We start from the raw sequence: 15,469 nt of genomic DNA on the forward strand, positions 1-15,469 counted from the left end.
CAAATATTGGACCTGAAAACTCGCATAGGTCCACAAAAATGATTAGTTTTGCAACGGTTTTGACTATTATTAAACCTACGTTTGGACCTACATTTTGGAGATTTTTACACGTTCAGAAAGCATTTTTAAGGATTTTAACTCTCAGCAGTGTAATTAAATTTAAAATATAACCCACAAATGTTTAATCTTTGAAAAACTCCACCACCAAAGTTCAATAATAAAAAAGCACAAAGCATCAAATCCTCAGTGGATTCTCTTTCATATAAAGACTTTATTATATTAGAAAAAAAGAAAACCAAAAAAAACAAAACATGAAAGCAGCTTTCATTTTACGCAGTTCTCAGCTTCTTCCTAGGTCTGCGGTCAGAGTCTGAGCCGTTTCCCTGAGCACTGTCGCCCGTCACGTCGATGTCCTCCAGGAGCTGGAGCTGCTTTTGTGCTGCTGTGGTCATCGCCCACAAACACATCTCCAGTCTGTGGGGCGTCCAGTCCTGCTGCGGATCCACTGAGGACGACAGGTAGCACGACAAGAGTTTATTTTCTACAGTGCTTTTGTTCAACAAGGTAAAAATTTGAATGTGTTGCATTCAGTAAGCATTTAAGCAGTGGAACAAAGAACGACAAGGCAAAAGACATTAAAGGTCTCTTAAATCTAATTTTATTCAATAAGACCTTTTTAATTTGTGTTGGACAAAAATCTAAAAATTTCCTAAAATATTAGAATGTGATTCTACAATTTCACGTTTTAATTAGTTGAAAAGTTCTTATTAAGTTTAAATTTAATGAAAGCAAATTAGACAGGAGAATAAAAATGAGTCACTGCAATAAAAAAAAAAATGAATAGCTCCAGTTTTAGTTTAATTAAAGGCAGAAGCAAACAAACGGTTTTTACTGATTCAGAGGAACGGAAAGTTGGAGCAGAAGTTTTTGGGAGTTTTTTTTCAGATGTGTGGTGCAAAAACTGAACATGCTGATCTGTGTTTTGTTTTGAATCTCAGCATGTGATTTGGAGATTGCAGTGAGATTTTAATTGGCAGTATTAATATGCTGTAGACTGTACTGGTAACACAGACAACAGCTGTACCACAAAATGTAACCGTTACCTCACCTTTGTTTAGTTTTCCAGTGCGTTCAACCATCTTGTCCAGGTACAGAGCGTAGTGCTTGGCTGTGTACTGGATGGGCTTCAGTCCTGGGACACTCTCCATGGCCTCATCAGACATGAACGCAATCTGTTCTGGAGCTCCAGCTGTGTTAGCAGCTGGAACAAAACAAACAGTCAGCTACAAGCCGAGCAGAAATGTTGCCATTAGGTGTACACAAACTATTTAAATGCAGTCCCATCCTGTGAAGTTATTGGGAATCAATGACTTGATCCTTTAAGAGGATCACAGACATATTATCAGTGTGAATTGCTGAGTCTTTGAGCTCCATCTATTTGTTAAGAAGGTTTGATTAAGTTGTTTTCAAGAAGGAGCTGTTGTGCTGACCTGAAGCTGTGGCCGGGCCGACGCCTTTCAGGATGCTGAGCTCTGCGATCGCCGCCTGTACATCAGGCAGGAGGTTGAAGGCCTTTCTGGAGCATTTCTCCACTGAGTCCTCACTGTTGGACGCCACCAGCTGCTGCAGCCTCGGCCTGAACTTCCCTCTCTGCAGGAGGGCAACACTTATAACCACAATACTCGTCTGAAAGAGTATTTACTGGAGCAGTGTGACTCAAATCTGAACGATTTGAGGAAAATGTTTACTTTCTGACAGGTACGATTTGAAATGCAAAACATAAAACACCATAAAAGCACGACTCTCACACAAGGAGGATGACGTGAATTTATAAAATCCCTGACACAACAGTTAAACCCTGGGTTAGCGCTGAATAAGTAGCAACATAAAAACCACATTGTGATGATTTTGACACATATTGCAAGTGCAATACAAGTCACGATTTAAGTGGGAAAGGTTACTTTTCTTTTTTCCCCATTCAGAAAAATATAAAACAGATTATGTGATATTTAACTGCAGTCTTTACCAAACAAGGATGTTCTTTAACACCTGGAGAATGTAATTTCTAGGTTGTGGCATCCTTGTAGCACCACAATGCTTCATTTATAATAATATATAGTGACACATTTTACCTTTTCATATTTCACTTGGCCAGGTTGCAATTTTGATAATTGGATTAAGTGTTCAGCCCTACTCTGAGTCAGACACACTGCATAATGTGTGTCCTAAATTGGATTGCATCGTTTCAAATTGCAATTTCGATTTGAAATCAATTAACCTTTCGGTCCTCGTATGAGAGAATCTTATGTTTGAGTTTCACTTGCGAAGGGCGACCTTAAACAGACAGACAGTGAGGATGTTTGATTCAAGTTTTCACTCATTATTTGATATCTAGATGTAACTCACAGTGAGCTTCCACTCCATCAGTTTCACCAGCTCTGACAAAGTAACATGTTTGTCAGGTCGACTTGAAATCAGCGCAGGCAGCTCCTCCTGGTACCTGACGACAGGTTGACACCGATTAGGATCAGCTGCCTTTAATCTTAGACTCAAAGCAAAGACATCTCAGTTCAGATAAACACGTTTCTTTTACAGCTACAAACACACATTTAGTTTTTCGTTTCCAGAACTTTTATCACGTTCACTTCTCGTGGATGCTGTAAGTTCTCGTGCACGAAAAGTAGAGCTGGTGAAATCAATCAACTATCTCCATGACAGCAGAGAAATCGTCTTTGGACAAAGACAATGTGATGCGGCTGAAAGTTCTTGAATACCAAGTAAGAAAGAGGAACTTTGGGTCAGGGGCAGAGTGAAGAACAGGCTCAGTGTGTCCACCTCACACAAACAGTAGTGAAGCTGTGAGAGGGCTACAGCTACAAGTTGTTCATACATCACATATTACATACAGTAACTGCAGTTTTCTGGCAGATGTTTTTGCTTTTATAAATTCATTTTCATGGTGTAGCCAGCCTTCATTTAACCAAATACAACCAAGTACTTATGACCAACCAGGAAATGTTTACACTAGTTTGTAGCAACTCAAATATTTTTAGATTATTGTCAATGAGGAGTCTATAGACAGTCTAAATGTGCATCTAATAGGAACGGCCTGATGCAGCTTAATGTACAACATAGAAAATAACACAAAGAAATAAAAAGCACTGAATGAGAAGGTGTGTCCAAACTTTAGACTGGTAGTGTATATATGGTTTTTTTCTCCATTAAACATAGAATTAATTTGAAGGATGGCGAGGGTATCCATACTTCTTCCACTTGCTGTTATTCATCTCTGTTCAGTGGGACTTGTAAGTTGTCGTAGTGTTCTAAAAAGGAATACGGAAATTGTACCAAGAGCCTTTCGGGATGTAGTCTACTTTTTAAAAGTTTTAGAAAATGCTCTCGAATCCCTTCAGTGAAGCTGGGAGGTGCCTGCGCTTTCCATGAAAGAAGTATGAGATGCCTGTTTATTAAGGAGGTAAATGCTGTTACTACATGAGTCTTCTTTAAAACTGAAGATTAACACTTTTTGCTTACAACATAATTCCATATGTGTTCTTTCATCGTTTTGATGTCTTCAGTATTAATCTACAATGTATAAAATAATTAAATAAAACCATGGGCAGGGCATGGGAGGGGAATGGCAACCGTAAATACTGTAACAAAACACTGCAGCAGCTGTTCTTCGTTTTTGTATTTTCCTACTTGCAATGTGTGCCTCAAACAAAATGTATTATAGTAAAGTTAACAGAAACCTCAATAAAATTTGTTTTAAAAAATAATAATGCATCATATATAAATAATCTGGGCATATTTTTATTAGCTGAAGTGTGTTTGATTTAGGTTTAGCTGTAGACTTAGTTGAAGCTCTTTTACAGGGGGAACATAGACAGACAGCGTGTCAAATCGTGATTTAAGGTGGTATTTTATAGTCACTGGTCAAAAGAGTGTCTGCTCATTCCATGTGATCATTGTCTTTAAAGGGACACCTGACTAGTGGGGATTAAAACGGTGGTCGAAAATATGTCACCAGTTGAACAGCTTGAAAGGTATTTGTTCACAATAACCCAAATCTAACTCTTTTCGAACAATTAGATTTTCAGAAAACATGGCAAGTTGCATGTTGTGTTTATATTTTAGCTCAATGTACTTTAAAGAGATCTGGAAACAAAAGTACTGCAACGTTGTAATCTTGCCTGCATAATTATAAGAGTGAGTGACCAAAAAAAGGCTGTTTGGCTCGCAGGAAATACAAATAAGTACTGTTCCACCCCAGTGTGAGTAACTGTCTCACCCTGGACACCCCGATTAAAAACTGTCTGGCACCAACACTGCATTTAGTTGATTTAAAGTGTCCAGTGTTAAATGTTGCTGCGAGATTTGTTGAGTGTGGTTGTGGGACTGATTACCACTTGTCAAGGCTCAGCAGCTTCTCAGGCTTCTTCCCCTTGCTTTTTGCCTCCACTACATCCCAGTATTTGTCAAACACTCTCCTCCATGTGGCTTGATCCTCACAGGCAAACAGAGCAGCCATGGCAGCATACAGCTCCCAGCATCACCTACGAGAACAGGACAGAGCCTTAATTTAGCATGAATAATGTACCACAGCACTGTAACACCAAACAGGTGGTATTTTCACCTTCAAACGCCCCGCTTTTGTTGACCAAACACCGCGTTTAGTTTGGTAGAAAATGAAGTGTGATGTTTCTTCCGTTACTAGACGCGGAGTTCCCGCGAGATTACAGCAAACCACAACTTCCGATACCGCAAGCAGTTAGCAACAGCTACAGTGCAGAAAGGTTTGTCGATTGAAATACTTTGTTTTTTCACGCTGCATTCACATATTTACTGAATTGGACGCATTTGTGATATTTCTCAAATTGTTTGACATACTTGGGAGAATACGAGCTTGCCTCGTACGTGTTTTGTCTTTATTACACCGCCCCGCTAGGTTAGCTAAGTAGCATTAGCATCAGTCATGTTTATGGTTAAAGTACAGCGAGTGGAGATGTTTGTAGTAAAAACTCAGCAGCAGAGAACTTAACGCCCAGAAGCAGCCGGTTGATAAATTATAGATACACACCTTGGAGTATAATTAACCACTATGAATGTACGAAGTTACGTGAGCGTTTTATTAGGAGTTGTAAGGTTAAGACGTTCACTTGACAGCTTGGGCAATGTTTATGAATATGGTGCTTAAGTGAGTAAATCACTCCAAAATATCATGTCTCCATGTGAGCACCAAGCAGCTAGTCAAAGAGGATTAAAATACATAAACCCACAACACCGACAGCTGAATGTATTTTATCCTTGCTCCATCAAATAATAATCTGTTGAATGAGAGCCTGAGCTTGGTAGGTACTGGCATAATCAAACATTATAGAATGCTAATGTTGTGGGTTTATCCATTAAGTAATAAAAATAGTTTGGTAATATTTTATATAGTTAGATCTATACAGAAGTTTCATTTTAAAGTCCACAGCTCAGCACGCAACAATCAGTGTTTCATTTCACATGCTACTGAAAGAATTGCACCTGGCATATGTATATTTTTTAAATAAACATAACATGTCTGTTCTAACCAGAAGCCCTTCTACCATTATGCTGTGTGCTGCTGACATGCTCTATAAGTTTGGAATAGCTTTCCTCTTTCAATCAAATGTAGCTCAAATGTTCTTCCTTTGTTGACACTTCAAAATCTCACTATGCACATGATTTTAATGGCTTTTGGTTGCTCTTAGTGGTCCTAAAATGTTAGGATTTCATATTTATTTTAACTCAGCAAATTGATCTTATATGGTGTCATACTGTTTGTCTTGTTTTTAATAGTTTAGATGTGTTGATTTTATATGTTTCATCCCATTCTCTGTCTTGCTTTTACACATTTTTTTTGTTCTTGCCTGTCCTATAACTTGTACATCAGTCAACTCTGTTTTGTTTTAAAATATTCTATGTATATATAATTTAATTTAATTGGATGTCATTCTCTCACTTGCTAATTAGCTCTCATGGGAGCACATGAAGAGGACTCTGTCCTGCTGCAGACTTTGACAAGGCCGTCAGTTCTTCACCAAGTACATATTGCAGGTTTGTCATTCACTAAAATTACTATACATACATACATACATATATATATAGCCCTACACATTATTTGCTTTGTTACACACTGCCACCTTTGACCAAGTGCTTTGTAAGTCGATTGTTTTTCTTTGAGTGCCACCTGCTGGTGGAGTCAGGGTGTTTCTATACTCAGAATGGGCCTTTGTGGGGTGACTACACACAACAGTTAGCGTGATTGCTCTGTGTACTGTAAAGGCAATGAGTCTGTTACCTTTTTTGACACAAATCTTTGCATTTATGTCCATTTATTACCTAACAGAAATGTGATATGGTTATGTAATGGAGACATTTTGCAGCAATACTGTAAAAGCAAGATGACAAATAAAATTGCAGTCTGTCTGTCTTGTCCCTTGTATTTACCTTTGAACTAAAGAAAAGCACTTTTCTTCTGCACCACTAGGAACATGGAGAAAATGTCACGGGTCACCACCGCCCTCAGCAGCAATACCATCAGTGGCCGAACTATGTTCTGCCACCTGGACGCTCCAGCCAACGCCATCAGCGTGTGCCGTGACGCCACGCAGGTGGTCGTGGCTGGACGCAACATTTTCAAGATCTACGGACTTGAGGAGGAGCAGTTTGTGGAGAAGCTGAATCTACGCGTCGGTCGCAAGCCCTCCCTGAACTTTAGCTGCGCAGATGTCATGTGGCATCAGATGGAGGAGAACCTACTGGCTACGGCGGCCACCAACGGAGCCGTGGTCACATGGAATCTGGGAAAACCTTCTCGCAACAAGCAGGACCAGCTGTTTACAGAGCACAAACGCACCGTCAACAAGGTGTGCTTCCACCCCACGGAGGTTTACATGCTGCTGAGTGGCTCACAGGACGGCTTCATGAAGTGTTTTGACCTGCGCAAGAAGGAGTCTGTTAGTACTTTCTCAGGTAGGGTGATGTATTTCTGCAAATTTAATGGTGACGGAAAAAACATCCCTGACATTGTATATAAGTATTGTTGTCCTACAGTGAAAAATAACAGTGCTTCATATGTTTCACAATGTTATTATGTGCAAAACAGTTAAGTTTATTGACGTGTTGTTGTGTTTAATCTTCTACAGCAGTTGTTAAATTTTGAAAAAGTGACATTTTCTCTGAAAAATGTCACTATATGTCTCTATAAATGTCTCTATATCAAGTCATTTTTGTACAGCTACAAATCATAAATGTACCTCTGAACCCTTTATAGTGTGTACATTAAACCCTGTATGCTTCATACTCTTGGTATCTGTGGTTCACGGATTTGCCACTGCTAAGTGAAAGCCATGTTATTATCAAAAATTAATCTCTAGAGTTTAAACTGTTCATTTAATTTAATGAAGCCCTTCTCACTCCTCAGTAATCATGATTAATATCCCCCTGTTGACACTCCTGTTCCTCTAGGTCAGTCGGAGAGTGTGAGGGATGTGCAGTTCAGCATGAAGGATTATTTTACATTTGCTGCATCCTTTGAAAATGGCAACGTCCAGCTGTGGGACATCAGGCGACCAGACCGCTATGAGAGAATGTTCACGGCCCACACCGGTCCCGTGTTCTGCTGCGACTGGCACCCTGACGACAGGTGAAAAAGTAGCTTTGTAACATCAGCAGAGGAAGAGATTTCAGTCTTTTTCTGCCTCAAGTTGACTCGGTTCATTTTATATCACTTGCAATTCTAAAATCACAGAATAGTTTGACATTTACGAGACATCAAGCACGCGTTTGTCCAAGTCTGGTTGTCACTTTCCACCTTGTTTCTATTTCAGGGGCTGGCTGGCCACAGGCGGTAGAGACAAGATGGTGAAGGTTTGGGACATGACCACCAACAGGGCCAAGGAGATTTACTGCGTCCAGACGATTGCCTCAGTAGCACGAGTTAAATGGCGGCCTGAGAGGAAGTTTCATTTAGCCACCTGCTCCATGATGGTGGACCACAACATCTATGTGTGGGACATTCGCAGGCCTTTCATTCCCTTCGCCACCTTCGAGGAGCATAAAGATGTGACCACTGGTATTGTGTGGCGCCACCAGCACGACCCTCACTTCCTGCTTTCCGGCTCTAAAGACAGCACGCTCTACCAGCATATGTTCAAGGATGCCACTCGTCCTGTGGACAAGGCCAACCCTGAGGGTCTGTGCTTTGGACTGCTGGGTGATTTGGCCTTTGCAGCCAAGGAGAGTCTGATCAGCAGTGACGCCAACAGAAAGCCGTACCCCGGAGGCGACCGCCGCTACCCCATCTTTTTCTTCAAGAAGCCCGACCCGACAGAACAGTTTGCCCATGTGTCCAGTGCTCTTACCGTCTTTGAGACAGACTTGGACAGTAACCGCATGGACTGGTTTGTCAAGACGGCACAACTCTACCTCCTCAGCGGGAAACCGTTTGCTGAACTGTGTGATCACAATGCCAAGGTGGCACAAGAGCTCAAAAGACCTCAGGTCAGACACATCAGCACAAGAACAAATCTGTGCTTAGTGCTGCTTTTGTTTTGTTTTTTGTTTGTTTGCTTCATTTTCCCACAAATATCTCAGCTTGGTAGGATTTTTTATAGAAACAGCAGCATTTTTCCAATACTACTAAAAGGCTGTTCTCGCTCAAGCCATTAATAAAATTCTCTCTATTTTTGGAGATTACTATTTTCAGCTCTCAACAAACTGCTCGTTATATTTGCTTCATACCTTATAATAAGGTGCATCAGTCATTGTAGACTTAAGCCCACATTATTGGGCTAACTACCCTAAGTAATACCAGATGTGAACTTAACCTATAGTATACAGTAGCTGTGTCCCAGTTTAGTACAAATTAATGTAATTGCAGCAGCGTATTTCTTTGTGGTGTGAATAATCTGACTCTTTAATTGAATACAAAGGTTTCCACTACATGGACCATGCTGAGAATTATGTTCTCCGACCCAGCGAACCTCACCACACCCGGTCCAAACCACAACCTCAGTAAACTCGGCACCTTGCCTTTAATGAACAGGTAAATGAGGCTTTTTAGTGCGCCGTTGCAAAACAATAATGCCTGACATTAACACACCAGAACTGAATGTTGGCGCCGGTGATGCTTTCAGTTTCAGTATGAAGGAAATGGGTTCAGGGATGGGCACAGAGAGCAGACTGGAGCGCAGTAAGGGTGACAGCAGGCAGGACAACATCCACCTGGAGCCTGGGAACTCGCACATCAGCAATAATAATGAAGGTTAGAGTGGTCGTTAAACTCTTAGAGGCCAGTCTGGGCACTCAGGACTTTAATGTCCTCATGTTGTTTTTTTCCTGACTCATATAATCAACATTTGTTTCATTTCCCTTCAGAAAATGAGGAGACAGAAGGCAGCGACGGCCAGGCTGAGTATATGTTTGGCGATGCTGAGCTGGACGACGACGACCTCTATTCTGTGGAGCACGACAACCAAACAGGTCAGTCAGTCTCATCACGGAGGAGTTGCCTACGTCAGTACCTGCTATTTATACCTGCCTCTGTGCTCAGCAGTCTTTTGTCTAATATTATCTCTGCTTCTTTTGTCGTAACAGAAGAGCAGGAGTACGCGCTGCCCCAGGAGGCCTTCCAGCTGCGCCACGAGATCATGGACAACCCATCTGCTCCGGAGCACCTTCAGCAGGACAAGGCCGACTCTCCGCACGTCAGCGGCAACGAGGCCGAAGTCACCTGTCTGACACCCATCGAGTCGTTCTCTCTCATCTCCATTTCCCAGCCGCTGTATAGCCCGCATCTGCCTGCCAGCTTCTTTTGCCCCATTGTACGGGAGATGCTGAGCCACTACGCCGAGCAGGGCGACGTACAGATGGCCGTGTCCGTGCTCATCGTCTTGGGGGAGCGAATCCGTAAAGAGATTGATGACCTCACACAGGTCAGATAAAAACCAAAAGCACCATCTTTCTTGAAGTTGATAAAACCGCTCTGAAATGTAGTAGTGTTTGAGTTTTTACTATTTCATAGATTAAACATGAGAGTTTGTTGTTGGCAGAGCCATTAATCTAAAGATATGGATCCTTTAATTTCAGAAAAGCTCACATTGTTTGAACAAAAATTATTTCCACAGACAAGTTCATTGGATTCATTTGGTTTAAAAAATAATCCAGCAAGCTTTAGAGAGCCCTTAGGCCATATGTTTGGCTGTAAATTCTCTTCTACTACTAAAACATGATTCAGTTATAGCAAAACCAACTGTGTTTTCCATTTCAGGAGCACTGGTACATGTCCTACATAGACCTGCTGCAGCGTTTCGAGCTGTGGAACGTGTCTAATGAGGTCATCAAGCTGAGTACGTGCAGCGCCATCACCTGCCTGAACCAGACGTCTACAACGCTGCACATCAACTGCAGCAACTGCAAGCGACCAATGAGCAATAAGGGCTGGATATGTGACAGGTATGAGTACCGCATCTCTGTTTTTGTATTAAAATACAACTATCAGATTGACTTGGCCACTCTCATATGAGGTTTTGTCTCTTGCAGTTAAATTTTAATAATGAATGGATGGGAGACTTACTTTCTTTTTTAAAATCCATTCAGTTTTGTTGAAATAAGCTTCTATGACACAACAAACAAGATGTTGACATCTAATATTGATAGTAAGATTGATATCTATGCTGTCTTGCCTGTATGGAAAGTATGAAGCCACAGCAAGAAGAGGGCTAACTCGGCATAAACTAAAGAAACTAGAGCTGTCACAATCATGAAATTTGACAGTTTGTTCTTGTAAAAGCAGCTGCGATTAGTGGTTGTCTTTTTTGTTAATTTCATGCCTCCATTAGCTTCAGATTAGCAGTATTAGCGCCTCTGAATGCCACCTTTTTACTGCAAATCTGGCAAATCATCACCTGCTTGTTATTAGGCTCTTCTTTTTTCATTTGACTTAAATCTAAAATGTGCCCACAGCAGTGCTGTAGTGCAGCTAAATCCTTCTTTGCAACTAATATCCAGAAATTAAGTTGAGCAGGATAAGTAGTTGCTGCCATTAAACCACAGCAGAAGTAGGAAGTAAATGATGAAAAGCTAGAAAACCGTCATTTAAAATGACATTTCTGTTAGTTTTATCCAGCTGTTCTTATACTAGTGAATAGAAACATTTCTAATGATTGTGCAAAATGTTTGCAGTGAACTCAAATAATTGTGATCAGACGATTATCCATCCATCCATTCTCCATACACCGCTTTATCCTCATTAGGGTCACGGGGGGCTGGAGTCTATGGCAGCTGACTTGAGGTGAAGGCAGGAGACACCTTGGACAGGCCACCAGTCTGTCACAGGGCTACATATACAGACAAACAATCACATTCACACCTACAGACAATTTAGAGTAATCAATTAACCACAGCATGTTTTTGCACTGTGGGAGGAAGAGAGAAAACCCACACATGCACAGGGAGAACATGCAAACTCCATGCAGAAAGATCCCTGGAAGGCCAGGACGCGAACTGCGGATCTTCAAACTGCAAGGCCAAAGTGCTAACCACTATGCCACTGTGCAGTGATCAGGCGATTCTGAAATACTTAAAACAAGCCTACTGGGTGCTGTGATAAACAGCTAGCCTTTCTCTCCAAAGATAACAAAAACAGCTACAAGAACCTCTAAAGCTGTCTGATTAACATGTTGGATCTTCTTCATTTCTTCTGTACAAAACAAACGGCGTGCAAAAATACTAAAACACTGAGAGATGCGCTTGGTCGGAGACTCTTCTGGTTGCCTAGCAGTGGTTCCCTAGCCTTTGTTGATTCTTATATTTAGTGTTTTTCTATTTGGTTCTAAATGCCACTGGTCACTGTACACTGAGAATTCATTTAACTCTGACACGGAACAAGTTCTGACAAGCACCGTGTGTCTTTCCTTTAGGTGCCACCAGTGTGCCAGTGTGTGCGCCGTGTGTCACCATGTGGTGAAGGGACTGTTTGTGTGGTGTCAGGGCTGCAGCCACGGCGGACATCTGGAGCACATGATGAACTGGCTGAAGAGCAGCGCTCACTGCCCTGCCGGCTGTGGTCACCTGTGTGAGTACACCTGAGCCAGTTCCAGCCACTCGTCACACAGCTGCTCCTCTGTGGGAGAGGGGAAAACACACCAGCCCGAATCCCACACAAACACACACCACAGACAGACGAGATGTCTACGTCCCTGAAGCCTGAAGCATTTTGTCACTGTGGAAAGAAGGATGGCTTTGAAATGAGATCAGGCCAGCGGTCTGAAGGAGGGGGAGGTTTCTGTGTGCTCTCCTGGACAGCCATTCAAGAGCAAACACAATCACATGTGAATTCATATTTGCATCTGAACTGCTTTTTGAACTGCTGGTGGATTTGTATAAACAGAAGTTACAAAAGATTAAAAATTCACACTTGCTGCTTTTACATTGTTTTTAAATCCTGAAGGAGGAAATGTTAGCTCATCATAAGTGGATTGTTAATGTTTGTACATAAGGTTTATTTTGAAGTACTGTAGATAATGTTGCATTAATTTATATTAGAGAGATAAATGACTCTATATTCAAGCGATACATTAAAGCAACACATTTTGAATTGACACCGAGTTGTCCTGGTCTGGTGTAGTCTGACATTCACAAGATAAAGCTTCACTTCCTTGCAGTACATCTAATCTCCGTCGAGCCGTGTGAGTAAAACGTCACGCTCGAGGGCACCTTACAGAAAGAACACTACTTATTCATTTTCCTCAAACACGCTTCGCTCTCATGGGCCCAGAAATCCCAGCTGGCAGCCTGCCAACGTCTCCAGCCTCCAGTCCAGCAGCTCCACATAACGTGTGCTGCTCGGAGTAACAGTCGCTTGTCATAGTTTGCATATCTCACTGCTGGTGTGATACACAACAGATAAGTGTAGGAGCCAACAGAGACATCTCTGGTCCAGATAAAGCTCAACAGAACTGCTCCACAATGGGAGAATTTTAATATTTAAATTTATATCCCTGTGCTACTGGTTAGAGGTCTTTATATGGAAATGATCTCTGGGAGGTGCAGAATGTTTTATTAGTCCAGTCCTAAGTCTGATTGTGTTTATTTGGGCACATTTACATTTTGGATGCTTCTATTGTCTGCCATTTAAAGTGTTAATCATCAACAGAGCATCACTGTGGACAACCAGAGACCTTATTTACTGAAGATTCAGCTTGGTGTTTGACGCATTCTAAAGCTTTCACAGATTACAGACTAATTAAAAATGATGTCCCATCACAGCAGTAAAGTTAAAATCATATGATGTTATTTGTACTTTGGGTGGTTAAAGCCAAAAGCTAAATATTAAAGTTGCACAGATGCTAAGGAGACAAATTAGTTCTTAAGAGAAATCAGAACTTCAGCCAGCTGCTTAGAGTCACTTTTACGACACTGTAAAAACAGCGATCATCTTGTCTTCTTGACATCTTGAGTCTCGGTAATAAATTAGTTGTTGAGTCATTACTGAGATGTACGAGCTGGATGGAGTCTGTGCTCGCTGAAAAACCTGCAGGCCTGAGGCTGGTGTATCTGGATCAGCTGTTAAAGCTAAACTCAGCCAACACCCACATTGTGCCAAGGTTGTTACTGTGCAGAAAGTGTCACCACATTGATTTACCGCCAAGGCCCCGGGCACAATCGAGGATTTTCAAATGTACTCCATGTGAGGACATCCTGAAAATCAAGAGGGGATTCCCTGACCCCGAGGCTCAGCCTGCTCTGAACTACTTTACGCTGTAGTGACAGCATTTTAAATATTGACCACATTAATAGTCAGACTAAACTGAACCGCCTGATTAGATCGAACAATATGCCTCGGAGTGTCACAATCACAAATCACATCCAGGAGCAGAGACCAGCAAAGTTCATTGTTGGTTTAAGAGGCAAATTCTACAATGTCTGATGTAGTCTCAAAAAAAAAATAAAATAACGCAGAGCCTAATGAGCACCACAAATCTCAGTAAGAGGAAAAGAGGACAGACAAATATTTAGATATATTACAAAGTATTTTAAGCTGCCGGGTATTCTTTCTCTTTCTTCTGTTTGTTCTGATCATTCTGCTCATGTATACCACTCTGGTTTTCTCCAGGCTCTGCTAACATGAATACTGAACAGTGCTGTCATGAAATTATCATGTGTGTTACAGAATTCTTAGTTGGTAGATGAATGGAGCAAATCTATCAAAAGATGTCTCTTAGAAGGATGCTATTCTTTAAAATGTGACACTAAAATATCTTTACATAAGAAAAAAGCCTCACCTGTTGCATATGTAATACAATTTTCAATTTAAAATCACAATAAAAAAACGTGGCATTTTAAAGATTTCAGAAGATTTCATGGACTCTATAGCAGGGCTCCAGACTAACTATTTTCCTAGGTGGTCCCACAGTGGTCCCTAACTTAAAATTTTAGGAGCGCAAGCAGAAAATTGAGGGGCGCGCACCAGTGGCTGATCTTCCGTTGGAAATGTACATTACTGATACTCTGATTTCTGACGCTCAGAACGCAACTTCGTTGTCCGATTGCACCTGAATGCACCAATGACGTGAGTTTGATCTTTTGATTGTATTTAATTTGGATTTGAAGAAGCTTTGAAGAGGTTTCCTGATGCCAGAGGAGAAGAGGAGCAGCTTTGGACCTTAGCGGTAAGAAGACAGTGGCCGTTTCTTGGTACCGTAACTGTCTGTACTTGCGTTCTCATGTACTCCTGAAATGTCATCATCGAGACTGCATCGGACCAGACTAGTGTGCATAGATATGAATCAGTAGATAGATATACATCTGTGACTGGAGCTCCGAGTGGACAGGAGGATTTTATTAGAGGAAGTCAGACAAAGTCACACAGAGAAACATTAGACTTCACACTGAAACAGAGCTACAGCTCTGTGTCTTGGACAGGATTTATTTTAAAAGCTACATGTGTGAGGGTAATAATCCGTGCCATAGTACACCTCATTAGCACTTCCGGTCACTCCATGGATGCTGTTGTCCGTATGTAATGTGGATTAATTTTTCATTTAAGACGAGAACAGAAATATTCAGAGCAAGTGGAGCAGCTAGCTAACACTTATTACAGTTTGATATACATTTTCAAAAACACATTTTCGAAATCGTTATTTTTCCGGAAAACAAATCATGGCTTTTATTTTTAGAGAAACCTGGAAACGTTGTTTATCCGTAATTCCGCTACCTTGACTGAACGTGGGCTGCACTGCAGTTCCCGTTATTTAAACATCAGTATGTATGATGTATAAATACAGATGGACGTCATATATTTCCCTATGCAGACATTTTTATCGATGTCCAGTATATTTTATAGATATAAACACAATTGATAGAAATATTAGAAATGGATTTCTGTTTCCTCATAATAATTGAGTTAATACCATTAAATGTTCATCAGTGATTCATC

At 41.2% G+C, this 15,469-nt stretch overlaps 2 protein-coding genes across 3 annotated transcripts; one reads left to right on the top strand and one right to left on the bottom strand.

The window, feature by feature from the left end:
- Positions 1-251: 251 nt before the first annotated feature.
- Positions 252-4,747, bottom strand: zgc:112496 (uncharacterized protein LOC541336 homolog). The gene is made up of 6 exons (XM_022190867.2): positions 4,637-4,747; positions 4,407-4,556; positions 2,407-2,500; positions 1,491-1,650; positions 1,109-1,261; positions 252-505 (listed from the first exon to the last, which is right to left on the bottom strand). The coding sequence occupies exons 2-6, from the start codon at positions 4,529-4,531 to the stop codon at positions 330-332; spliced, it is 708 nt and encodes a 235-aa protein (XP_022046559.2). The 5' UTR covers positions 4,532-4,556; positions 4,637-4,747; the 3' UTR covers positions 252-329.
- On the top strand, positions 4,695-15,096 carry wdr24 (WD repeat domain 24). 2 transcript variants are annotated; one of them, XM_022190865.2, is made up of 11 exons: positions 4,695-4,796; positions 6,001-6,084; positions 6,518-7,002; positions 7,498-7,675; positions 7,860-8,532; positions 8,964-9,076; positions 9,168-9,295; positions 9,409-9,513; positions 9,628-9,965; positions 10,301-10,485; positions 11,952-15,096. In XM_022190865.2, the coding sequence occupies exons 3-11, from the start codon at positions 6,522-6,524 to the stop codon at positions 12,118-12,120; spliced, it is 2,370 nt and encodes a 789-aa protein (XP_022046557.1). In that variant the 5' UTR covers positions 4,695-4,796; positions 6,001-6,084; positions 6,518-6,521; the 3' UTR covers positions 12,121-15,096. The 2 variants fall into 2 exon arrangements, with proteins under 2 accessions (XP_022046557.1, XP_022046558.1); XM_022190866.2 differs by having other exon boundaries at positions 6,001-6,071.
- The last annotated feature ends 373 nt before the right edge of the window (positions 15,097-15,469 follow it).

The sequence above is a fragment of the Acanthochromis polyacanthus genome, chromosome 19 (assembly GCF_021347895.1).
Source record: "Acanthochromis polyacanthus isolate Apoly-LR-REF ecotype Palm Island chromosome 19, KAUST_Apoly_ChrSc, whole genome shotgun sequence".
In the NCBI taxonomy this organism is placed as follows: Eukaryota; Metazoa; Chordata; class Actinopteri; family Pomacentridae; genus Acanthochromis; species Acanthochromis polyacanthus.

Coding starts and splice junctions, on each gene's coding strand:
- zgc:112496 (XM_022190867.2), bottom strand. CDS start 4,531: ATGGCTGCTCTGTTTGCCTGTGAGGATCAAGCCACATGGAGGAGAGTG. Junction 2,501..4,406: donor CTGCTGAGCCTTGACAAGTG/GTAATCAGTCCC, acceptor ACCTGTCGTCAG/GTACCAGGAGGAGCTGCCTG. Junction 1,262..1,490: donor CGGCCCGGCCACAGCTTCAG/GTCAGCACAACA, acceptor GTTTTGTTCCAG/CTGCTAACACAGCTGGAGCT.
- wdr24 (XM_022190865.2), top strand. CDS start 6,522: ATGGAGAAAATGTCACGGGTCACCACCGCCCTCAGCAGCAATACCATC. Junction 7,676..7,859: donor GACTGGCACCCTGACGACAG/GTGAAAAAGTAG, acceptor TTTCTATTTCAG/GGGCTGGCTGGCCACAGGCG. Junction 8,533..8,963: donor AAGAGCTCAAAAGACCTCAG/GTCAGACACATC, acceptor TTGAATACAAAG/GTTTCCACTACATGGACCAT.